Source organism: Pseudochaenichthys georgianus, chromosome 12, assembly GCF_902827115.2.
Source record: "Pseudochaenichthys georgianus chromosome 12, fPseGeo1.2, whole genome shotgun sequence".
Classification (NCBI taxonomy): domain Eukaryota; kingdom Metazoa; phylum Chordata; class Actinopteri; order Perciformes; family Channichthyidae; genus Pseudochaenichthys; species Pseudochaenichthys georgianus.
Genome location: NC_047514.1, coordinates 5,588,932 through 5,615,861, shown reverse-complemented (window position 1 = coordinate 5,615,861; position 26,930 = coordinate 5,588,932). Strand labels below are relative to the sequence as shown.

Genomic DNA, 26,930 nt, shown 5'->3' with positions numbered 1-26,930 from the left:
GTGAAAATCATTGATAAAAGGCACATTTTCTGGGGTTAGAACTCCTTCCTGCACCATTCTATTACTTGATAAAATACAACCCTTCAAAATTACTTGTAATAAACATCTACAAACATTTAATAACTTTGCTTGAGTTGTAGCCTTTAAATATAGTACAACACTAACAGCTTAGTTAGTTACGGGGTCACTCACATAATGGTTGTGAGGAAAGCCTATGCCGTTAAATTGAAGAGGCACGAGCTGTTGTGGCAGGGGGCGGGGCCTGTGAGGACCATGTCGGGGGGGAGGTCCAGTGTGACTTTCTCTCCCGCCAGAGGAGTCAGGAGGACGGCAGGCAAGGAGGCTCTGGAGCTATGTGGTCTCCGAGCTGCCCATGGAGGACACACACAATAACGCATGACTGCTTTCAGAGAAAATTAGCTCACGGTCTCCCCTTCTTTTTAAACTCGCTGCAGTGAGGTGTGTGCGCTCTGAACAAGGTAAGACCTTTTTTTCTTCCTCACCCCTAATCCCACCTCAGGCTACTTCCCTGGCTGAGTGACTTCCTATTTCCAGAGTGGATAGTTATGAGTATTTTTAATCAGATGGAGGATATGTTTTTTTTAATAGGCCACTGATTGGCAAAATTGCTTTATTGCCAACTTCAGGTAGTGATGGTAATTCATGCAGCCTAACATTTAGACATTGCTTAATCCTTGCATATTCTTAAGTATTCAAACAAGCAAAAAGCAATATATTATATATACAATATGTTATGCAAAAACAAAAGGCTTTTTGCCTCCGCATATTTATTATTAGGATAGATTATTTTGAGAATCTCCCCTCAACAGGTAGGCCATCTTTATCCAAAAAACGTGGTTTATGGGATGTAAATAAACATGTTTTATTAATATTTAAAAATGATAAATGACTGAAGCTGCAGAGGCTCGCAGCGCAGGAACATTTATTATCATCCTGTCAGATATATAACTGCCATGTGGGGATAAACACTAACTACACAACGTCCGACGGAAGCTTGAGACACTTTAACTGTCCTCTCTTTAGGGAGGTGTGCAAGAGCTCAAGGTTAATAAAACATAATGATTAATGTCATGCAGCTTTTGAATCTCCTCCCCTGGAGAGTACAGCTTTTTAGAGATACACTTCCAATGAAAAGCCATTCATCATGGAAGTGCTACAGACCTGGCAATAGTGTTTGTGCAAACAAATGATAAATGAACTCTGCAGTGGCAACACAATGCACTTTATACTAAGGAGAACTGTGTGTAGGATTTTTGTATTACATTTGTTCAATGTGACCTGAATATCAAATACAGAAATTCAACTCAATAGTGGGGATGTGGAGAAGTATTTACAGGATTTTAGGAATTATTACAACATGTTCTGCTTCCAGCGATTTGCTGCTTTTCTCTGTTTCACATTTGTCATTACATTACATTACATGTCACTTGTTAGACGCTTTTATCCAAAGTGACTTACATACTCAATACTGTGGACAATCCCCACAGGAGCAATTTGGGGTGAAGTGTCTCAGGGACACAACGACATGCTGACTGCAGTGTGTTTCGAACTTGCTATCCTCTGATTCGAAGATCAGCGCACTAACTAGCACACTAACCCTTTGAGCCACAGCCTCCCGTCATGAATCTATAGGGAAAACATTTTAACTGATTAAACAAAATTCACAATTTGAAGAAGTATATTTGGAATCTAGGAAATGGTGATGACTATTTCTCACTTTTTTCTGTCTTTGTTCCTCCTATTTGCAAAAACAACACAGTAGTGGTTTACAACACTAATAAAAAGCGACATACAGAACTTAACATAAAACAAAACAAGGACAGAATAAACATAATGATTCTCGTGATGAAATACAGGAATTTCTGTGATTGAATATGTATAATTGCCCAATGATTAAGGAAGAATCTGTTAAATATGACATACACATTTATCTTTATATTTTATTTAACACCTTTTAATAACTTCCATAGTATTATCGTCCATTTACTTTTATCTCTGGCATTAGCCAACCCATAAATCATTACATAAATCAATACAGTTTTCATGTAATGGATACATGAATAAAAAATGAGAATAATTGTAATTTCCAGGCCCGAAGACAGTAATAAATGAGATGTGTCAGAGGAAGCACTGAAGCCTTTATTCGGTCTTTCTACAGCCTTGATGTGATTATTAAATATAATGAATGTATAGGCCTTTGTGCAACACAATGCAGAGAGAATTCAGCATTATGGCAGACACACATGCTGCAACAAGAACAGGAGCTGCAAAATCTGCTGCATAGACGAACTGTCAGGAAGCTTTATGCCCACTATTGTGCACATTGCCCTTGTGATGTTAACACTGTCCTCTCTCTGTGAACTGCTGTTCTCATTAAATATGCCCACGCTTATGCTACATTAAGCTTTATAGTATGCCCGCTAATATTCTGTCCCGTAAAACAAAATCCTAATTGGGATTCCAATATAACATTTAGTCTTGTTTAAATTGTTTAATGGCCACTCTGAGGCTGAAGAGGCTCAAGCACTAAAGTTTCTTCAAGGGCAGAGCAACCATCTGTCCACGAGATCCCACTAATGCAATTCAATGAGCGGTGCACCTTTGGGTTCCAGATGTAAATTGGAGTGTAATGAAGTCCACTGAAAGCTTTTGATCAAATAGGATGCGCAGGGAATGAGAAATGTTTGCAGTCTGACGGTAAGGAAATGCACTTAGAGATGTAAAGAGCTCTCCATTCTTTTTTCAAATTGAGTAAAAATGTATTTTCTCAGAGAGCAAAGTAAACTTGCTTTGTTCCATAAAAACAATCCAAAACCCAAAGATATTGAAGACACAATTCTAAATAAAGTGAAAAGCAGCACATCGTCAGATTTTTGGCAGAAGGTATGAGCAAATCAAATATACTGTATGTTATGGTTGATTAATGACGTGAATCCATCAACCACGAATGCTCTTAAGAGACTTATTGATCGGACACATTGACTATTTGATCCTCTCCCAAAGGACACAGATTAACACATAAATGGGATTTAACATGTTTCTTTTTTTTAATCGATTAACTCTACATGTGTAGATCTGTGTCGTGACACACAGAAGCTATTACGTGAACCTTTTTTATCTGCAGCTACATAGAGTATGTGGAGAAGTGCACAGGCGTATTTTCTGTGTCTGCCACGGTCCTTTTGTGAAAAACATAAATGGCTCAAAAAGAATTGCATTTTCTCTGATAGGAAGGAAGGAAATGATACGTAAAGAAGCCAGACAACTGATGCAAGGCGGCTGTGATCATTTAACACACCCCGCACCACTTCATCATTCTGTCACACCGCTGCCATCACCCTGCTACTCCAATACTAATACTATTACATGCATGAATAAAACAGCAAGCGCATATACATATAGGAGTTTTTACTTTTTCAAAAGATTAAAGGGATACTTTTCCAACAAAATGACAATTTAAATGTTTTTGACTTGTCCTGTGTTGCCTTCAATTCTTCAAGAAAACTCAAAAATACCTAACATCAAAATCTCTATATAACCCAAGTATCATTTGTATGCCATTATTTCCAAACACACGCATTTTATGAAGTTCGGAAACTGATATAGTGTAGAAGTTGTTTAACATGGCCCCTATTTGCTTCAATGCATGTAAACGGTTCTAAATCTTTCAAAATTGGACCATTACCAGAAAGAAAAAAAAGGTTTCATTCAAGGTGACACAGGGTGAGTAATTGATACAACAATGATTGATTTGGCGGTATTCCTTAAAGCTAAACTAAGATCAATTCAATGCAGGAGCCAACACAGGACATGAAACTACAGTAAAATGTAATAGCCGCGTTCACACTGCAGTACTTTTCCCTCTTTAGTTCCGATATAGTTCCGAAATGTCGCGTTCACACCAAAAAGAGCCGGAACTAAAATTAGTTCATCAGAACTTTTTTTACCCCCTTTCCCGTCCCAGGTACTTTCGTGGGAGAAAAAGGTTCCTATGTCTGATTGGCTGGGCGGAATGCAAACCACGCCCCGTAAAACAAAACAAAAAATGTGTGAAGCCGCCATGGAGATGAGGAGGTGTCGGCGTTCTGGCGATTTACTCGGAAGGCTTCAGTAGAAGCTGCTGGGAGTCCCCGCAGCTTCTACTGAAGCCAGTCCCCACTCCGGGGACTTCCGACCGGGGACTTTGGGCGGCAGTATACGCCGTGAAGTGGTTTGCGGCCTGCCAGTAAACCCAAAGCAGAAGAAAAAGAAGTGACGTCAGCGGCTTCATTTGCCTAATCCTCCCCCAGGGACTTATTCCGGTGTGAACGCGATCTTAGTTCATGAGAACTAAAGAGTTCTCATGAACTAAGTTCTCATGAACCTTTGTGGGAAAAGTACTGCGGTATGAATGCGCCTAATGTGTTGGTTCGAACATATGAAAGACTTATTTCTCTTGTCACAATAGCCCACAAAAACAGCGGGGCTGTGTTTTCAATGGGGGTTTTCCATTTTACACCGGCACTTCACCGCACCATGAAATCTCATTACATTTGAAAAGGCCATCCGAGTATCATATACATTTAGCCATCCTGCAGAAACAATCTGAGATATGCATTCAGCGCCTGTTTGAATTCCATTTCCCCTCAGGCTACTGATGCTGGACATCGCGGCATTAAAGGTGGGGTAGGTAAGTTTCAGAAACCGGCTCGAGATATATTCCATGGAATGCTCTTAACATCCCGATAGCAACGAATATCGTAAGTGCTTTGACAAAATATCCAACAAAAAATGTCATCTGTGGAAGCCGTAGTACTGTAAAAAGTACAACCACCCTGTCTGTCAGCCTTCCATCTCGTGCACGCACAAATGTATCTCGTGCCCTCATTGGGCGTGCCGTCATTGGGCGTGCATTGCGCGTTCATGTGTGTTGGAGGAGGTGCTCTGTAAGGAAGTCTGAAGGAAGGGGCGGATTCTTTTCGGCTGTGTACTTTTAGTGCACTCGAGCCGGTTTCTGAAACGTACCTACCCCACCTTTAAGTGTTTGTTTGGATGAATTTTCGTTCCGCCTCATGGTGGGATGAAGCCTTTGATCTTGCACAAACACGTGACGAGCTTTATCGCAGCTTCTTCTACATTCTTCTTCCTCTAGCCGCTGTTTATCTCAGTCAGTGACATCCCAGCTCTCCAACACATACACGGAGAGTGCCACTGAGTGGGACTATCAGCAGGCCAGAGCCTTCCTCTCTGTAATATAGAGCCCACCTCAAGCTTCAATTCCTGGCCTGTCATCCACCGTTGAGTAAGAGCCGGCTTGCAGTCACAAGACCTTCAAGGAAGCCATCTCAGGCCCCGTCTGAACGTCTGCTCTTAAAACATTTTTTTTAATCTCTGCTTTCATTTACGTTTGTATTACCCGCATGGCTGGCTGGTTCTCTTATAATGCCACGGATGATTTTCTTTATTCCCCCGTGCATCGTAATTGCCGCTGTGGTGTCCTTGTTTTTATCCCCTGTTGTTGTTTGTTGATTATGTCTCCTTTTTTTTTATGTTTTCTATTATAATACCCGCCCTACCCCACTGCTCACCAGCTCTATTAAATAGATAATCGATATGCCTGGTTATTTGAAAGGTTAAACAAAAATCAGGTATGAGTAATGGGATGTTTTTACTTTTAGCTTGCAGAGTCAAAAAGACAAGGCGGCTGCAATGTTTTCTGGATGAAAAGGAAATTGTGACTGCCACTTAGGTTATTCAAGCAGAATACTAAATTTTCTCTAATGCAACGAGGGAAGAATAGAGGGACTGTTTCCTCTGAAAAGAGACTATTAAAGGATATTTGTACTCTTTAATCATATCCGAGTGCTGTATAATTACTTTTTTTCCATTTACCTTTAATGTCTTACAAGCTATGTGTGAAGTTTTGATTAGTTCCCGCACTGATGAATAAATATCAGCTCTTAAAAGGGTGATGAGCCTGTTGTGGATATTAAAATAATCCTTGGGTAACTAATGTTTTGTTAACTTTACTTATTTGCTATCTCTTTTCTTGTTTCTAAAAGGTTTGCTTCAAGAAAGCCTTTCAGCATGGCAGAACATGACATTCCAAATCCATCAGTGGCTGCCTCTGAGAAATTGAATATGTGTCATTCCCATTAGACTGTACTTGAATTCTGGACACAATTAGACAACCCATGGCAGTGTTCCTCTCTCTGACTGTCTGCCAAGGAACTCTGGCAGAGGCCATGTGATTGGTGGATCGTTGTCAAGTGTCCCCTCATCTACTTATGAACTGGAAGAGCAGGTTATGCGGCAGGGAGGCTTTCATCCTCTGCATCAGGAGGAGCAGAAACAGGGATGTAGCTGTACTAATTAGAATAACAGATGTGTCATGAGTGTTATCACTCGTCAAGGCATTTAGAAACGTGATGCACCCAACAGTTTACGATGGATCCCGCTGAGAACTCCAGTGCTTTCCCTGCAGCAGATCGATGTCCCAACTGCAGCTCATCCTCCCAACATGAAGTGGAAGTAGCCAAGATGGTGGTTCTGGGGATGGTTCTGTTGGTGTTTATCGTGTTTGGGGTCCTTGGCAACATCCTTGTCATCCTGTCGGTGCTGTTCCACCACCACTGGCGCTCTGTGACGCACTACTTTATCGCCAATCTGGCCGCCGCAGACCTGCTGCTGAGCTCGGCTGTGATGCCCTTCTCTGCCACCTCGGAGGCTCTTGGAAGATGGGTGTTTGGCCGCTTCTTCTGCAGCGTCTGGGCCGCTCTGGACGTCCTCTGCTGCACCGCCTCCATCCTCAGCCTCTGTGTGATCTCCATCGACCGCTACCTGGCAGTTAGCTATCCTCTGCGCTACCCTGCCATCGCTACGGGTCGGCGAGGCCTGACGGCGGTGGCTGCTCTCTGGGTTCTCTCTGCGGCTATATCTGTGGGCCCTCTGTTTGGCTGGAAGGAACCGGAGCCAGAAGACGAGACAGTGTGCCGGATCACGGAGGAACCCGTCTATGCTTTGTTCTCGGCGCTAGGATCTTTCTACATCCCTCTGGCCATCATCCTGGCCATGTACTGCCGTGTGTACACCGTGGCAAAGAGAAAGAACGCAACCCTCCGGAAGAGCGGTACGGGAGAAGGGGTTGAGGCAGAAGGGGTGACGCTGAGGATTCACAGAGGGAACGCTGCTCAGACTGAGAAGCAAGAGGAAAACAACGGGACAGTGGCACGCAAACGCACCACCTTTTCCCTGCCGAAGATGCTTAGGTTCTCAAGAGAAGAGAAGGCAGCCAAGACTCTTGGCATCGTTGTCGGGTGTTTCATTCTGTGCTGGCTTCCTTTTTTCCTGGTATTACCCATCGGTAGGTACCTCTTAACCTGGGATTATGTCATTAATGAACTATGACTTGGTATGGTCTTAAATAACCTTTTTCCCCCAGGACTATATGATGACAAGACAACACTGACGTCAAACACGTGGGTCTAGATTAATATGTAATATGTGACAATTCTATTTTGAGAACTAAATGGTAGTAAAAGAAGACAATAAGAAAATAGCTTACAAAATGTAAACTATACACCAACATGCTTTTGCCTGAAATGTGACATTACCTGTCTTATTATATTCAAGTCACAAAGTGAAGATTCTTCTAAAAAGGATACATCTTTTAAAAACAAAGTAGGTCATTTAACAACTTTTCCTTTATTAAACTATATTTTATCTGCAGTTATTAAAGCTTTTCTTGAGAACTTATTGAATTACAACACCAGCAATTCATTTTACAATCTTCACTAACTGCTGAGGAAGTATATAATTCTCTTCAGCTGCTAAATAATCCACTTTGTTAAGCATCTAGATTCTAGTCTATAACAATGTCTTTCCTGATACTGAACAGTTCCCTAACATTGCATGTTATCTGCCGATTAAATTATCCTTATCAGATGTTATTGGGGGTCAGATTTGATGGCCTTACACAACCAATTGGCTCATACTGTGTGCTGCTATGTCTTGGTAAGCTAGATAACTACAGGGAGGTGCACAATTATTAGGCGGGGACGCTTAGTGTTTACGTCAGGAGCAAAGGATTACAATTAGTGACGCTGACTTGTTGCAAGTGAGGTACGTAAGTATTTAAAAAAAAAAAACTCACCTCACTCAACAAACAAACATATTTACCTAGACATAGACACGTTTCTAAATGCGATCAATCATTCATCTTTTTATAAAAGTAACAACCTGGGTTTTAGTTTTAATTCACATTTTTAAAAACGTTTTACATTTGTGACTGTTTGACATTATTATGCAAAGACGCCATTTGGCCATTGATCAGTCTGAAGCATCACAAGAGTGACAACAGCCATTGCCATTTAATGAGCTGTTAAAACAGGTGAGCAAGACATGTTAGTGCTTTCTTATTGCTGAAAACAGATTCCTGTATCTAAAAGAGGAAACAGGAAAACTGGAGAGTAGAGTAATTTTTTTAATGTTGTTTATCCAAAGCAGCTACAGATTCAGCTGATCAATCTCTGCAGGTGTATTACTATGAAAGACTCCTATCACAATTTCAACATGTACACCTTAATTGGAATCTCAATCATGTTCATTATAACAAAATAAAAGACCTTAGTCGTAAGTCAGACATTTACCTGCTCATTTTGTACGACACAGCAACAAAATACACAATTTGATTATTGGAAACAAATCTGTTTTCATTAATACACAACAAAACCCTACTGCAGTGATATAGAAGAGGAGTGGGTGTGGGTTCAGGTGCTACAAAGATGAAACTACCAGAGAGGACATTTCAAAAGCGGCCTTTCTTTAGGATGAATATACAAAAATATGCAAATATGGATAAAGTTACAAAGTCATTTATAAAGCTCATTGGCTGTTCCAGATGGATAGAATAAGATTTGAGGATGTTGGATATACTTTAAACAACAGCATTGTCAAACAACCTTCTGGGTTTTTGGAAGGTTGTCGAAGATTTACTGCATTTCTCAGAAAAACAAGTCTTCATGGTATCTCATTGACTTGAATGCAAGGAGAATGTAATCAGTAAGAAAAATGGAAACTAACTTGTTGGAAAAGGACGAAAAGAGAAACTTAGAATATTTGATTTGCTGTGTCTGAAAATGGAAATACGGTATTTTCTGAATATAAATGGTATTTAAATGGTTCAGCCATTAATTGAGTCCATAATGAGGGCTCTGATGATTTATTGTAGAGGCCTGCTTTATTCTGTTCATTTAAATTCAGCAGAAGCAACACAGGACAGAAATGAACTAATTAAGGATTAGTCCACCGTTGTATCAAAACTCCATGTCGGAGCTTTGGTTGCTAATACCAAGAGCTCAGGGAAAGGTAAATGTCTACTAAACTCGATATTCTTAACTTTATCGTCTATATATTACACCTACAGTACAAGTTGTCAGACTCTTTCAAAGAAGGCGATAACAGCAATGTTATCATAAATGTGAGAGAGGCTAGAAACCGACCATTGTAAAAACTAATCTTGAATCTTAATTGTTTCTGAAATAACTCTTACGGCTTGCCTGCGAGCTGTCAGCAGTTACCGCCCAGGTCGCAGATCGTGAGATTATTTCTGAAATGTGTGTTTTGTTAGTGTTACACAAACTGTAATCGTATTGAACATGATGGAGGAGATGTGGTTGAAACACATCTAGACAAGCGATATGCATCACCTTTTTTCAAGTGAATGTATTAAAGGCCAAATACAGAATCCAACTGTAAACAAAAGGGATACTCTGCCAAAAACGGGGATTTATTGTCTGTAGAAAATGTATTAAAATGTCTACACACAATAACTACATTTAAGTACTAATGGTTTTGACTTAACTTTCACGGCTATTTACTCCAGTAGTGCTGCAACATGTAAATAAACACTTCAAACAGAAGCGCTTTTGAAATGTCACAATAGAAAAACACAGCTGTAAATAATAAAATGAATGATGGCTGAATATAGCTGCTTGTGTTGATGGGTGCTGGTATTGTGTTTACTGGCCCGCTGCCACACTGTGATGGCTTACTCTGGCCCTCGAATAGCACTGCCATAATTAGCTATGAAACAATGTTATTACAAAAACACCTGTGCTTTCCCGATGACAAGCCAACACGTCTGCTGTGAGAAGAGGTGTTTTAATTAGTTATCCGCTTGACAGAACGTTTATCAGTTGCGACAATTTTCTGCTTTTCACTGTGATATATCATTGAAAATGGAATAATCCCAAATTGTGGTCTGTTGGTTGGACAAACCGAGCAATTTAAAGATGTTCCCGTGCTCTATGAAACTAATGGGATTTTTTCATTATTTTCTGACAGTTTATTGACTAAACAAACAAAAATGCCAACCTTATGGTGGCGCTATATGAAATGTCAGAGGATTACGAAGTGTCAGGATCCTTACCCATGGGATCCTGACTAACAACAACAAGTTTTCATGGCAATCCATCCGAAAGTTGTCAAGCTATTTCAGTCTGACCCAAAGTGGCACGCTGACCAACTGACTGACAGATGATCTTACATACCAACATTGTGTCCATGGCTAAAAATGGCTTGGCATTGTAGCCATTGCGATACAAAAGCTGTTGAGGCTTGAGTCATTTGTATCATATTTCTTGATAGGTTTTGCACCATGAGCACAACCTCAGGCAAGGCCTTGCTACTTCCCCGCTGTCCCTCGACACTACTGCATGAGTTTCTTTACAAAGGACATCAAGAAATTCAATTTCAAGCAACCAAATAGACCAAATAAGACACCACAATGGGGCCGAATGGGCTTCTACTGTGAGATGAAATGGAATGAAACAAACAGTAGCCGCCTCCTATGAAAGCTATTATAGATTACAAGCACCAGGCTTAATGGGCTGTAATGCAAGGAGGCATCCTCAGTCACCCTGTAGTCTCCCAAGGCAGCCAGTCATCGGAGAATAGTTATGCATTTCAATTGAGACAGACCTTCATGGCTCATAGCACAGTGAGCATTCAAGCTTTGAGGCAATGATGGTCTGAGATTCCCAGACGGCTGTTGAGGAAAAAAATACTGCATTTTTTATTATTCCTCCGGAGCACTTCAGAAAGAAAGCATGTTTTGTGCTGAGGCACTTGTGACCGCCAGGAATGCTTTTAAGCCACCGTAACAACGCTGGCATTACAGTATGCATACCAAATTCAGAAAAGAATGTGATGTGTGCCGTGTAATGGCACCATATAGTATGGCACTGTGAAGCATTATGCAAGTAAGAGTAGCTTTTGGACATTGGTTTATGCAAGTTAACCCGAAGGTATTGAGCTTATTGTTGTAAATATGAATTACTACAAAATGGTAAACAAAAAACTACTACTATTTTTGGGCTAATGTCATGTTGAATCAGGTAAAGGCAAAACACAAACTGCTGCCACAAAGTTAGAAACACTCCAAGCTAATAGATCATTGATTGTTGAACGATGTGGATTTCTCTTAACTAGAACCAAGGGACCCAAATCATGAAAAACTGTGTATGGCTAAAAGCACACCTCAGTCAACATTTTGTTCAGTTGCGACAATTTTCTGCTTTTCACTGTGATATATCATTGAAAATGTAATAATCCCAAGTTGTGGTCTGTTGGTTGGACACATTGAGCAATTTAAAGATGTTCCCTGGTATTCTATGAAACTAATGGGATTTTTTTCATTATTTTCAGACAGTTTATTGACAAAACAAACAAAAATGGGTGTAGGTGGGTAGGGCATGGAAAGGTGGGTAAATCTAAGGGCATCTGTTGGGTGGATGGAAAATAATTGCCTATCAGCGCAAAACAATAGTTCTTGAGTGTGAGATTTAGAAAAGAAAGTAACCCTTAGGAGCCTGTTTGTACAAGGGGAAAAGGAAATATGTCTGGAAAGAAGTGAATGACGGACAATTTACGAGCATTCTGTGCTAGATGTTGAGCTTAAATGGAGGTGTTGACTGCCCAAGTGCATATTAGGCTTAGGGTTCATCTTGAAGAATAGCGGTGTATTAGTGTGTTTGCTTCCTTATTTGATTTGTGTCTCTTTATTTGGATACTCTAGGATCCATCTTCCCGTCCTGTAAGCCTTCTGAAACCATCTTTAAGATCACCTTCTGGCTTGGCTACCTGAACAGCTGCCTTAACCCCATCATCTACCCCTGCTTCAGCCGGGAGTTCAAGAAAGCTTTCCAAAACGTGCTCCGTGGTCGCTGCCTTCGAACTGGGGCGCCTGCGGTCAAACCACAAGGACACGTCGCCCCCCACCCCCCCAGTCCACACCACCCGTCCCGCAACTCCGATGTCTCGTGCCAAAACCGTGTCAATGCTTCCTCGTGGGGCTGCTGCAGGGCCCTGTCGACCTCCTCGTCATCGGTCGCTGGTCCGGATCAAAGCGCGCAAATCCAGAGTAAGAGTCTTCTGAAGGCGTGGTGTTTCTCAGCGAGCCGAACGCCGGTGCCCCAGAACCCCTGCAGTCACAGATCGGCCAAGGTCTTACGCCTTTCTCTCAGTGTGGCAGGAGAAGCTGTTTGATTGGCCCGCTGATGCAATGCCGGGATCTTTGGGAATCCAATCTTTGGTTTGCCTTCCGGAAAAACATCTGTACAACTTTTGCATGTATATTCAAAATTCTCAGAGACATAGAGGGCAGGACTAGGTCATAATGTGACATACCTCAAGCACTGGCAGAAGATAACTGTTGCCTTAAGACCGTATGTGTCAAAGGAAATAGGATTTTCGAAAGTGAATGAAAACAAGTTTTGTACAGATTCATCAACAGCATTCTGCCCTCAAGTGTCAACACAGGATCAAACCAACAAGAATACTGGAGAAATACTTAAAGCAAGATACTTTTGGAAAAAAACATTACAATTATTGAGTTAGCAGGGATCATTTCTGCACTTGCCATTGTACAATAACTGTAGAGACATTTCTTTAAACTTTAGTGGTATTTATTCAGAATGCACAGAAGTCCTTAAGGACCAGATACTCATGAATCATGGCATTCACTGACAGCTCTTAAAAGGTGTAATGTAGTGAAAGATTGTGTGTATTATATATGTGTCCTTCGTGTTTCTAAAGGGACAAAACACCTGTAGGATTCGATGTACCTGTCACAGAGAGAAAAAAACGTATGAATCTTCGGACTGAAGAGAAGTAGATCTGTGAGTGTGGTATGAATAACAGTTTGCGGAAGCAACCAAAGCCCTTCGTTGTACCCCTCTGAAGCTTTCAATGTTCTGTTTTTGTTGAGGTTGTATCAAAGTGTGTTGAATCAACTTTGTTATGTTTGACATCTTAGCTTGTGGTATTGTTGAATAAATGAAGAGGTGTCAGATAGTTTTCTCTGGATCTTTGAGTACTGGTTTCCTGCCAGTGCATTTTTGTTTTCCTCAGGCAAACATATTGTATAACTGACATCTGTATATTGAGCTGACAGACAGCCCTGACTATTATCGACTTAGCTGTCATGACTAACGTGTAAACAAGCAATTATCTACTTACAGGCATCCAGGAGACACAGAGCAACATAATAGTCACATTTGAGTTGTGTTTGTGTCCGCCCAACCTTTACTTTATCTCAAGTTTTAATTTCTAGCAATTCCTGGAGGGAATTAACAGGCTCCTTAACTGCTCAATTTTCCTTTAGTGGGGGTGTTTTGCCGGTCGTGTACAGTCAGTTTAATAATTAAAAATACTGTTTATTTATAGAGCACCTAATATAAGAGATGTAACTCAAGGTGCTTAGGAAAATATAAATGCAACATTAAACCATCAATTAGCCAATAAAAGACAATAGATGATCAGCTTTAAATGTTTATTAGGCTGATTTTCTGGTTAATATTTGTGTTTTGTGACATACTGTACTAGCATCTTTTTTTCCCCTCTGTCTGAAACCAGAGGCCAGTCTTCTCTGATTGGTTAGCTGGCTGGGTCTGTTTTGATTGGTCAACCGCTTAGAGTGTTACATAGTGATGTCACTATGTTACTAGAAATAAAGCAGTCAAATGGAGGTGTGTCTGGCAGGGTGTAGGAGAGAAACTCCCTCTTTGGGATTTTAGCCATTGCAGACCATTTACATGTACTAAAAACCTATATAACACACAGGAAAGGGAAAACCCCAAAAAGCATAAAAGGGTCTTTAAGTTATAAAAAGAAGAAAGAAAGCCATAGTAAATAATACAAATTTGAATATTTGTTTAAAGAAATATAAGCTTGAAGTTTTTTCAGCTGTCGTTTATCTATATATTTATATATCTGAATTGTTCACATAGCCGGCATCTGTAATTGTCCTAGTAGATTATAATATTGGAGCATGATTTCATAGATTTAAAACGAAGTATAAAAAACACAGTTTAAAAAGGTCAAAATAATACGTCTGTAGCATTGCACAGATGGTGGGGTTTAAATCGTTACAAGTAGACGCATACAGACTGGTGGCATTTTAGCTTCCAAAGCTTAAAATAAATTAGTTGCATCTTAATGAAGCGACATTGCTGTGAGGTTGTTGGTATTCAATTCACATCATGAAAACGGTAATTGGCTTTGAATAAATTACTGCTGCACTATAGAAGCTACAAATAAGTATACATGTAACCTTCAATAAAAGTGACAAATACCCACATAGAAAGACTTTCAAAAAGCTATTGAAAAGATAGTGTTCATTGCCAAGGATATGCCTGCATTATACCTTATGAAAGCAGTGCCCACCCACGCCGTCTTTATTGAAAAGTAAGTAATTATATTAATTAGCAAGCCCATATCACACAATTCCATAAACAAACATTGTGTGGTCCAGTGTCGAGATAACAGCAGCATTTCATGAAATGAAATGGATGAATAGTTTCAAAACATGTTGCGGTTGTTTGATCCTTTTATAAGAAGTTGTCAAATGTTTCTTCTGATCTATTATCCTTTATTGTTTTTAGCTGGTGTGCTCGGATTAAAAGACACTTTTCTACCTTCAGACATAACAGGGATGAATAGCTGAGTATGCTAATCTGGGAAGTGCAGGGTGGTGAAAGGGTTTTTAGAAGACAAACTGTTTGTTTTTATTTTACAGTCACCTAAGGAAAAGACACAATAAAAAGTGACATTTGTTTTGCGTTGTCGTGCTAAAAAAAGGGGGTATTATGTTGTTGTTCGGGGGATAAAGTCTGCATACCACACACTTTATATTTTCATGACTGTCAAGGACAAATATAACAGCAGCTCTCGTAGTGTGCGATTATACAGCCAGGGACTCGATCTTACGCAGCGTTAGGCAACAAGTAGCTGAAGGCGAAGTGTTGACTTTTCATTAGAGGGGCATGACGGAATGCAATGAATATAATATATAAGTAAATACAATGACATTTACCGCCAAGGCTTAAAAACACATTATCTCCTTCTGAGAGAACGAATATAAAATGTATTTGCATCTCCAGGGAAAGCTTTCTCATGTTTGAATGTCAAACTCACTTACATATTCTTCACTTTACATATTTCAGTTTTGTTCAAATTCACAGCAGACACTGCCTTTCTCCTTGAAAGCTAATGGTGCGTAACACAATGTTATGGCTACAGGGACACTAGTATTCAGATGACTACTTTATATGAAAATATAAACACTACTCTCTGAAAACACTCAACTTCAGGTAAGTCAAGCATTCATAATAAAAAACATTGATTTTCCATTTATAATGTTACCCGTCAATCTTTTACTATGAGATTCATTACAGCTGCATCAATGTGTACGTTGCATTTTACTGCTACTTTAATTATAACTCCTTTATGTGTGTGGAAGTGTAATCTACAGCAATGCATTATATTTTATAATATCATTATATTTTTGTAGTTTTGTCACTGTCCTGTAAGATCCAGATATCTCTGGTTAAGAGTCTTTCCCTCTATGTAGTGTTTCATATAAACGATTCAATGTATAGATATAATGTTATAGGTTTGTGTGCGTGTGAATGCTCTCCAAAGGCTAAACAAAGTTCACGCCACAAGGAGTATTTCTCCCACACACCTGCCTGAAACACCTCCTTGTTGTCCTTTGTTTACTTCCATAATTTAGTGATATAACACCCATGCTTCTATTGGATTAGCACTCCAAAACATTGTACCAATCACAACAGAGCCGGCCAGTTAACCAATCAAAGAAGACTGGGTTCCGGTTCAGACAGAGGGTGAAAGAGGTGCAGCAGCACAGGTAAGAAGACCATTTTGAACATTAAAACATGTAAACATGCCAGAGTATAAAGCACAATATGCAAATATGAACCTGAAATTAGCATATACCATATATTATTTATGGGAATTAATGCATCTGATTTCCCATAAATAATATATGGGAAATACCACTCTCATTTTCAAAAAAGCAGCACAAGAGTCAAACAGCGCTGCAGCAGCTGTCATATTAAGGCAAACAGTGCTATGATAAATGGCTTCAGGCGCCCATTACTGGAAAGACTAGCGTGTGCAGTTTAACTTAGCAAAGTGATGTTTCATTACAAATGGCAATCATGATTAATAACAATGTAGCGAGATGACAAGAATTGAGCTGCGTCGGGAAGTCAAAGGAGCCTCATTATTTACAATGAGTTATGCATCAAGCTGGAAGACTTCCACAAAACTTCCGACAGTCTTTTCTTGAGTTTGGGACTGAGCATAAATTCTACATTTTATTGATACTCTCAGAAATGTTCCCAACAGTAACTCGAAAGAAATGTAAGAAAGTAACTGCACCAAATCCTTCAACTCCTGCTTAATGAATGTCATGTGCAAAGGTTCTTCATATTGCAAGTATCTGCAGTGATGTCTGTGCATGTGCTAAAAGTAAGTAGCATTTTTGCAAAGGCATTTCATGGTAGGCTATTAATATTAAAGTTGACGCCAGAATTCCACACTATGTTGTTTACTGTCTGTGTCCTTTGGAGGTGACAGTTTCTTTTTTACTAGCAGAAATTCAGTAGCCTAGTTTATTTTACGGTTCCTGATCATTGAAAGTGCTTCTGAAGGTTTGAGTCAAGGTCATATTTTTCTTTTAAACTGTCTCCCCATTATATATTTACTCAGTTGGATGGATTGGACAGCAGTTAGAATTGTAAAAGGACAACATTTCTCTTTTCCTGAAACATTATCAGTCCTATAATGCCCTTCCACCTTGGGCAGCAATAAGAGTTGAAAGGCGTCCCTGCCATGGATACTGATTGCACAACACACTCTCACTCCTTAAGCGTCCAATAGCGACGTTTGGTCAGTGTCCGTGGCGTCCAATTGTGACGCTCCTAGGCTCCTTCAGCGTCATAGAGGGACGCAAATAGCTTTCAACTGATTGCAATGTATTCCCATCTGCGTCGGGATTTGACGCTCATGGAAGCACGGCATTCGTTTATGTCGGCTGCCCTTAAAGGTAATGTGAGCGTCCATTCCCAGGAGTAAAGGATGGCAGAAGACACTACACTACCCAGAATCCCCAGCTATCGTTTGGACTACACCATGTGCTCTTGACAAACCCCGTGATAGTCCTCAAGCTCTGTGATTGGAGAGTGTGCTCCGAGTGTTAAGCCGATTCTCGAACAGCACTTGAAATGGGATGGAACCACGGCAGACTGGCCAAAACTGGATTTGAACGGGTCCACCGCGTCCCCCCCCTCCCCCACCCGTCCCCAGAACTACACATGCTGGCTATTCTGTTTCGCAACATGTTCTCTATGGCACGTCTCTACTGGGAGTTGTAGTTTTAAAAGACGTTTTCGTATTTCCCATAATAAGAAGTTGCCAGTATTAAACTGTGTACATCCCTGGAGGTTTAGGGGACAGGAAACACTCACATTTAAAACATATAATTAATAAATGGGTGAAAATTGCTTGTGCCCATAATGGGCAGTATTAATATATATACCCACACGCCAGCTAAGGTCAGAAGAGCTTTATTTAACAGCTGGACTTATGTTTGTGACCCCTCCTGTTGTTAATTGATAACATTACATTACATTAATTGATAAGCCTGAAACATGCACTTGTCAAGGTTCAGAGGCACATTTTGCAAATATGGCAGTAGCCATCGATCAGCTTAAGATAAGATATACTTTATTGATCCCAAGTTGGAACATTTGCGTTACATCAGCATGTGTAACAGTTAAATATGCAGTTGTGTTTATTTGAAAATCCTTTAGTATAATCACATAAATTCTGTGTTTTATATTCAACAATTCTGTGTTCTTTATTTATTGATTGTTCAATACCTGACAAGGCCAGAGATTAAATATCTACATACATCTTATAAGAGTATAATAAATTATGTATAATATCAGTTAAAATAAGTGCTTCAACATAGTTAACATTGCTAGAGGTATGCACACATATTGATAGATGTCTTGTAATGCACTATTGAGGAACCTGCAACCCAAGTTTTTCATTCAGTGCAGAACTACACCACAGTTGTGTAGGCCTATATGATGTGTCAATAAACCTTAGAACATCTTGAAATCTTGAAAGGGATGTGCAAAATAGTCATTACATACAGTCTTTAATTAACAATTAGTAGAGAATAACGAGTAATGAATATACTTTATAGGGATCGTATTAATATCTAATAATACAAATATTGAAATTCAATAACATGCTTTAACCACCAGGTGTCCCTTGATATCAACTGTGCACCTTTATGGTGTAAATACAGCCTATCTACCAACTGGATCAAATATAAAAGTGAGCCGAATTAGTGTTGATACTGCAAGGAGACGTATTGTGTGAAAAGAAATGTAAGATGTTGTTTAATGGCTGATATATTTATGATCCACGTCACGTTTTCAGTTCCTCATGTTTGTCTTCTCATCAGGGCTCTATAAATACAGAACTACGGCAGATATGTAATATGTAATGCAGCCGAACCGTGTATTACAATGCCGTTATGTGATGACTTTCAAAGAGATAAGCAAGCACACTCGGAATAAGGTATTATTATTATTTTGGTCTGTTTCCGGTATTTGTTAATGACGATGTGCTCTGAGATGTGAGACTGGAATTGCAGAGGGGGAAATAACGTAGGCTATCTTTAGATGCGGATTTTGTTAAACTAATATGTTTAGGCTGTGGACCAACACTATACGTTGACGGGGAAGGGGGTAGCAATAAAGATAACACCATTAAACAGTTACACAACATAACAGAAATAATATCGATAGCAGCGTCCCTAGCAACCACCTTGGTAACAATGAAAACGTCGCGATTTCCTGAAGTAATCTTCGTAATAACTAGCAAACTAAAGATCATGTACATCCACTGCACACATAATCTGAAATAACAACTCATATTTCTCGCATCAAATGACATCAAAACGCATTTTAATGGCCAAACTAACTTTAAAATAGGCATTTTACACCCAGAATAAAACGAATTTCGGCCATGTTTTCTTTTTCTGCAGGGAGAAATTTGAAGATCACGTGACATAGACGCCAGCCATCGGAATGAATGGTGAAAAAAACGGGGTTTGTCAAACAGAGCACATGAGAGGCTTCTCAATACTCAAATTTCCCCTCCTCGACTCCTCGACTCCTCGGTCCTCCGGTAGTGACCCGGAAATGAATTTCAGCGCGCCATTTTGAAGGACGTCTCATTTCTCTAAATGCACACCGAGGACCGAGGATCGAGCGTCGAGGAGGCTCTCTGGAGGAGCTATAACCGAGGATACACTGATGGTTCCTCCACGGCTCCTCCGCGGATGCATTTCCGGGAACGGTGGAGGCGTGACACACGGCCGGACTTATCTCAGCCAATGACAGCTCTGCATGCATCCCCTGGATATTATTTTAGAAACTGCTCTCATCGCAACGCGATGTTTACAGTGAGAACAGCTGTGAGGTCCTGCAGAAAGCAGAGCAGTGTGTAAAATAAATATCACTCAGTATAACAGACCTACTCTCTTTATTTGCTTTAGTTTAGTAGATATATACAAACAAAGAGTCGATATTTTTCTAAGAACATTTAGTGCTTCACATACTAAAATACACAACGGCTGTAGCCTGATTATGCTTTAGGAGCTTAGGTGTGTATGGTACAGTGTGTGTGTGTGTGTGTGTGTGTGTGTGTGTGTGTGTGTGTGTGTGTGTGTGTGTGTGTGTGTGTGTGTGTGTGTGTGTGTGTGTGTGTGTGTGTGTGTGTGTGTGTGTGTGTGTGTGTGTGTGTGTGTGTGTGTGTGTGTGTGTGTGTGTGTGTGTGTGTGTGTGTGTGGTGTGTGTGTGTGTGTGTGTGGTACAGTGTGTAGGTATGTCCTGTACAGTGTGTAGGTGTGTGTGTGGTACAGTGTGTGCGCAGATGCGGCGGACAGACAGGTCTCAGTTGGTTTGGTGTCCTCTGCTTACTTTTAATACTTGCAAATACAACTTTTGGCCCGTAATTTCAATTCCCCATTTCAGCGACCAGAGAGAGAGGGGGGGGGGGGGGGATATATCCAGTCTCTGATTGTGTTACGTTATTATGAGAGTGCTCTCATACTTTAAATTGCATATATTTATATAAATATATTTGTGTGTGTGTGTCCGCATCTGTAGCCTGTTATTGTCTCATTATACCGCACTCTCAATGAATTCAAGGTAAATATGTGGGGGAACAATGTTCAGCTGATCTAACAGAGATTATAAAATATGACAAAACACTCGACAGCTGATGCAGCTGTTGCCACGTAATAATGAACGGACGTCGCTTTAATATGACCGCTCAGAGGAGAGGAGTTCTCATTTCTTTAAACGTCTGCTGCTTCCCCTCCTCTTTCCCCGGTTCCCCTCCTCGGTCCTCCGCTCGCATCTCCTGTGGGCGGGACTAAGTCTCGAGGAGGGGAGTCGAGGAGGGGAGTCGAGGAGGGGAAATTTGAGTATTGAGAAGCCTCTATGGTGTAGGCCAGCGCCATATAGATAGAAGAGTTACGACACCGGAAGTCCAAAAACGGTTATCGTCACGTGGTTCATGTAGACGAGGATCGTTCCCCGGAAGTTCATGGCGGGCAATGTGAATGCATTGATAACAGGAGATAGAACTACGATTTTTGTTAATTATTAGTGAATAAAGGTTTTGATTTGCAATATTTATACAACAAATCGATATGTGTATGTATTTACATCAATATGTTTTAAAAAATAAAATCGAATTTGCTAATATTAAGTGATACTATTAGGATTAGTGTGAACAACTAGTTTACATGTTACTAACAGTGCCTTGTTAAAGAGTCTGTTGCTGTTTATTTATAGCTTTGAATTCTTTCAAACCAATAATATCTTCTTAAACTTGTATGGTAGTCAGGAGCATCACTTTCTAATGTTTATTGATACATTTAGAGGGAGGGGATCTAAAGTAATGCTTTAAAATTCAGATTAGATTCATTTCTACCATTTTCTTAAATTCATGGTAGTTTCAGTAATCCCCTGGTAATTGAGGACACAAGTTATCTAAATGACTAATGTCATCTTTATGGCTTTCAGAAAGGACAGGAGACCGACAGGTGACTATCAAAGGACTAGCAGCAGCAGCAGGACTAGCAGCATATGATGATAATGATGATGTTAAATGTGTTGTTTTAGGAACATCCATTGCAAATACATGGAATTCAATAAACATTGAATAGCATATCATGCAGTTTGTCGGTGCCTTTTCCTCCGTGTTGTCCTGGTTTGCTGTGCTGCCTCCTAGTAGCCACCATGGTTTGCTGTGCTGCCTGGGGATGCTCAAATCGCTCAGAAAAAGGAGTACGAATGTACGGCTTCCCCACTGACACAGAGCGGAGGAAAAAATGTCTGGCTCAAGTCAGCAGGAGCAATTTCACGACCAACAGCAACAAAATATGTGATGTAATTATATACAAACACTGCATTTGCACTTTTTCACAAAACGAAAACCACACCATTGGGAAAACTTAATGTTTTGTTTAATACAAAAAAACAGGGAAAGGCTTGAAAAACACTGAGAGTTGAGACTCAGGGTGCAGGGTGAGGGTCTCAGTGCAGGTATTCAGACTCCATTGAATCCCCCTCTGGTTCTTGTGCTGAAAGAGGGAGTAACAGACAGGAGAAAGGGTTATACACACAGCACACCTATTGGATGGGAAATGCCTTGGGGAGATAAGGTGTTTACTTATATAAAACAGTATTAAACTTACCTTGTGTTTTCACTCTCACTTAAGTCCCTCTCCCTTTGCCACCAATCCAGAATCAGCTGAGCTGCAACATAATACAGACAGGTAATAATCAACAGAATCACAAGGACACAATATGGCTCTGCTAAAAACACTCACTCTTACACGCACCAAAGTTATATTTATCTAATATTTAACTCCCTCCACCCCCCCGCATACAATCCCGTTTAGAAGCCCCTCTTCTCTAATTCAACATGTTGGACGAAATGACATTAAGAGAACGGAACTTACAATTAAAAGGCTGTCAACATGTGTTGCTAACTTGCTTCGGTATGCTAGCTTGATCTGTTATCTGTAAACGTTCCCTAAATCTACTAATTTAGGGATAATCCACTGACATCCTTTAATACACATGTTCATTTGAATCAGATGTACTGATAATATCCGCAATATAAATCTTTAAACTTCTTCTTACCTTTAAAAGTCCGTCACGAACGGTCTATTATGCTGCAACTCCACAGCTCTGCCAGCCTTGGCGCTAACTTCCGGGGAACGATTGAGAGGCTCCACGATCCGCCATTGCTGTAAAAAAGTGGTCCATTGGAGTGAACGGAGATGTCGTAACTCTTCTATTAAATAGCTCTGGTGTAGGCCAAACGATAGCTGGGGATTCTGGGTAGTGTAGTGTCTTCTGCCATCCTTTACTCAGAAAACATATTTGTTTCTCCGAATCGAAGGGGAAAAATACAAAAGCATTGCACACAATTTAAACCAATCAATGTTGTGTAATTAAGGATAATCTGGTGTTTTTTAGTCGATGAGTAGTGCAGATATCACTGTAAAATCAATCGACAGTAAGAGGAGTACTTACTTCCGGGTGTAAAATTCTCCGTTATCCAATGGGAATGGATGCTCACATTGCCTTTAAGGGCAGCCGGCATAAACGAATGCCGTGCTTCCATGAGCGTCAAATCCCGACGCAGATGGGAATACATTGCAATCAGTTGAAAGCTATTTGCGTCCCTTTATGACGCTGAAGGAGCCTAGGAGCGTCACAATTGGACGCCACGGACACTGACCAAACGTCGCTATTGGACGCTTAGGGAGTGAGAGTGTGTTGGATTGCAACAGCATTCATCAATACTATTTAATCAACTACTTCCTTTAGTACATTGTCATGTTGTACACTGTGAACAACTGCACAGTGTGTGAATTTGAACTGTATCGCATTGTCTCAAATAGCCCACAACTGCCGAGCCCTCAACAGAATTGATTATTGTTGCGGTTAGCTAACTAGCTAGCTAACAACGTTATCACTTGCGGTACCAAATCACTACAGACTCTCTATTAACCCGAAAAAATTCAAGATGGTTTTTTTTCCACCCTAGTATATGTAATAGTTAAAATCCCTTTTGTATAACTTTTATTCTTTGAGTGCTGAGTTCAGCGGAGAAACTCCTTTAACGTAGCCAAGATGGCTGTCTCTGAGTGTGGGAAGTGTCTTGCTTTCAACACTCGAATTTTTGACCTATAGTTGCACTCAGAAAAAGAGAAGTAAGCAAACTGAGACACGGTAAAACAACTGATGTAATGTCAAGTGGACATTTACAGTTAAGTCACCAAAGATAACTGGAAGAGTACTAGAAGAGCATTCGAAAACCGCCGAACCTCTGCCAGACGAGTCCACATGAGCCACATCCCCCAGAACAACAACAAAAAGACACCTCGCTGAAGCCGGTTGAATCAAATAAATAACATAATCATTTACTCAAGGAATGCTACATAGGGGTTTTCACTAATTGTCCCTTAGAGACAGATTATGTGCATCTTGCTGAGTTTGTTATTCTAAACTCAAAGTAACTCCTAGCTTTCCAGACCTGAGGGGGGGGGGGGGGGGGGGGTCTCATCAGGCACAATAGGTGAATGACCTGGTGGGTGGGAAGGTCCGTGCAGATCTTTATTAAAAAAAGAACACATCCCGCAGCCTGTTGCATTGGTAGTGAAGCAGAAGTTGTATCTGCAGGTCCAGGGGCAGTGCCATACAGTGACCTGAACACAAAAACAACTTTTCTGAGAAATGCATAAACAGTTTTTTACATTGCATTTCATTAAACAACATACAAATACTTTTTCAATGGAAATGTTTGGAAAAAATGTATGCTCTGGTGTGTAGGCTACTATAGCTACAGTTTGTCTTCCGGGCAGCAACAAGCACAAGTCTTGGTTTCAACTGTTTTTTTTAAAAGCCATACTCAGCTTGAAAGGTCAGTGCACTTCTTCCGGTCAGTGTTCACATGTAGTCTGAAGTGCGCACAAGTGTTACGGTTAAATAAACACAGTGTTGATGGTATGTTTTTTTCACGATTTGGGTATAAAGTTTGAGTCGAACCTTGCGATTGTGCAAAAGTATTAAAGCTGAATGCATCTTTCATTCAGTTGGCAGAAAAAATACATCGCAGAAGAGGCATAAACTATACGTGATGTAAACAGGACGACAGACTGCTAAGGTTAAGGAGAGTGTGGGAGGCTTAGATTGAAGTGCAGAAACTCTACTACTCTGTTATCGAGGTAGTTAAAAACTTTGACTTTGATTCTATTTATTCAAAATCAGAAAATCCCAAACTAATTAGGTGGCACTAACACCGCAAAGAGGTTTGTTTGACCCACAGTGCCCCGCAAAGGCAAAAGCGCAGTAATTGACTTCACAATTTGTTTGTTCTTTTTGACAAAAATTAGCTTCAGTACTGTCAGGACACATTTAATTTAAGAGCGTCTAACCCATCCTTACAGTTCAGCATCCTCTTAATCTCCTTATTAATAGCGTTGATATGTATGTCCTGCTGTTCAGTTCAGTATGTTTTTGATCCTTCTTTTTGTATTTGTTAGTGTTATGAACAGTTTTGCCTTTTCTGCACCGAAACTTAAAACAATGTTATTTCCTGTTCTTTGTTGCGTGCAGTCTCTCGCTTTTATTGTTGGGGTTGTATCTTCTGTAATTAGAAACGGATACAGATCACTAGTTTCCCTAACCCTATAATGAAACACTTTAAATGTTTTCATAAAAGCTATGAAAATGTTATTCATTATTCATAATAGAGCATACACCTAATCATAATACAAGTACTTGTAACTAATAACTGTAATAGTGTTACATAGTTTTTCTTTGTAACTGTAATTGATAAGTTTCATGTATTTAAATTTAATTATGTAACTCTGTTTCATGTAATTTACATCCATATTTATGAATGTGATCATCAATAGTTGCCTTGGGATGATAGAAACATTGAATGTGGAGAATTCGGAATAGAAAATGGATGGGTGAAGGCTATTGACATGAAGGTGAGATGATGGAAAAAGTGAATATGGCTAAAAGCTTTGCAATGGATCCTACTGTGTCAATGTGACATGAACAGCCACTAAAGGGCTGTGTGGGCGATACTGAGCTCCTTTGGTAATAGGTAATACACAGTTTGGATGGATGACAAATGATGCTGATCTCTCCAAAGGAAATTACATGTGAACTTGAGAACGATTTTTGTTTTTTTGTTTTGGCTGCAGGCTGGATTCGAACCCTGGCCTCTACGGTGAGTACTCACCATTAGAAAAAGATTTGGACTTTACTTTCCTTTGAACACTGCAAGCCAGGATAAAACCCAAAAGAAAAAAAAGAGAAGCCGAAAGAGAAAACATAAATTATACTTTTCATTTTGAATCACAACAGTCCACTCATCCAGTGACATTGTCTTACTCTCCTCTGAGGAAGGCACATGAAAGAGCCTCTGAAGTACAAGAATCCTTTAAGGTTGGGAAGTGTTTTAATTCATGACAGAGCAGGAACCTAGCGGGGGATTTTGACTTTAACGCTCATGGGAGGCAGGCCTGGCAGGTTAATAGTTGCTAACCCACTTATCCCACACTTTAACTCAGGCAAATTTGGCATTGATCCAACATGAGTATTACTGTAATTGTAAGTGCAGCGCAGAAGGGTGTCATCAATCAATCATCAATGTTTATTTATTTCAATCAATCAATGTTTATTTATATAGCTCAATATCACAAATGTTACATTTGTCTCAGTGGGTCTTCACAGTGTGTACAGAATATCAGTATGACAATACGACCCCCTCTGTCCTTAGACCCTCACATCGTACAAGGGAAAAACTTCCAGAGAGAAACCCACAGTTTAAAGGGAAAAATGGGAAGATGTTTTATTACTGCAACTTTAAATGATTGTGGAACATAGCCTGATAATAAAGACATATTCATAATATTTAATAAAGAAGTGCTAATTAATGGAAAAACTTCTTTTAACAGCTTAGTTGGAATCGGGTCTAAGATACACGTTGATGGTTTAGAAGAGAGAATCATTGAATGTAATTGTTCAAGGTCTATGGCTGAAAAGCATTCTAGTTTACTATCTAGTGTAATATTAGAACTTAGGTTTCCGGAGCTGTTGATAACACTATACTGGTCAAAGGCAAGAGGTCATTCATTTTGTTTCTAAGAGTAACAATTTTATCGTTAAAAAAGCACATAAAATCATTACTACTGAGTGCTATGGGAATAGAAGGCTCAATCGAGCTGTGGCTCTCTGTCAGCCTGGCTACAGTGCTGAAAAGAAATCTTGCATTATTCTTATTCTCATCTATTAATGAAGAGTAGTAGGCTGCTCTCGCTTTACGCAGTGCTTTCTTATATTCATTGAGAGTAATATGCCAATTTAAACGAGATTCTTCAAGTTTAGTGGAACGCCATATGTTTTCAAGTTGTCTAGACTTTTGCTTTATTTTTCGGGTTTCGGCAT

The 26,930-nt window shown here is 40.0% G+C and overlaps 1 protein-coding gene and 1 long non-coding RNA gene across 2 annotated transcripts; one reads left to right on the top strand and one right to left on the bottom strand.

Moving 5' to 3' along the window:
* Nucleotides 1-324: 324 nt before the first annotated feature.
* Nucleotides 325-13,508, top strand: adra1ab (adrenoceptor alpha 1Ab). The gene is made up of 3 exons (XM_034095386.1): nt 325-479; nt 6,063-7,363; nt 12,077-13,508. The coding sequence occupies exons 2-3, from the start codon at nt 6,448-6,450 to the stop codon at nt 12,544-12,546; spliced, it is 1,386 nt and encodes a 461-aa protein (XP_033951277.1). The 5' UTR covers nt 325-479; nt 6,063-6,447; the 3' UTR covers nt 12,547-13,508.
* An 8,465-nt stretch (nt 13,509-21,973) lies between these two features.
* Nucleotides 21,974-22,736, bottom strand: LOC139434907 (uncharacterized). The gene is made up of 3 exons (XR_011644199.1): nt 22,602-22,736; nt 22,151-22,211; nt 21,974-22,036 (listed from the first exon to the last, which is right to left on the bottom strand). It is a non-coding gene; the product is annotated as an uncharacterized lncRNA (long non-coding RNA).
* Between the last annotated feature and the right edge of the window lie 4,194 nt (nt 22,737-26,930).

Bases quoted from the DNA above. Each gene is read 5' to 3' on its own strand.
- adra1ab (XM_034095386.1), top strand. From the start codon at position 6,448: ATGGATCCCGCTGAGAACTCCAGTGCTTTCCCTGCAGCAGATCGATGT. The intron at 7,364-12,076 runs GTAGGTACCTCT...TGGATACTCTAG, and splicing joins TTTCCTGGTATTACCCATCG to GATCCATCTTCCCGTCCTGT.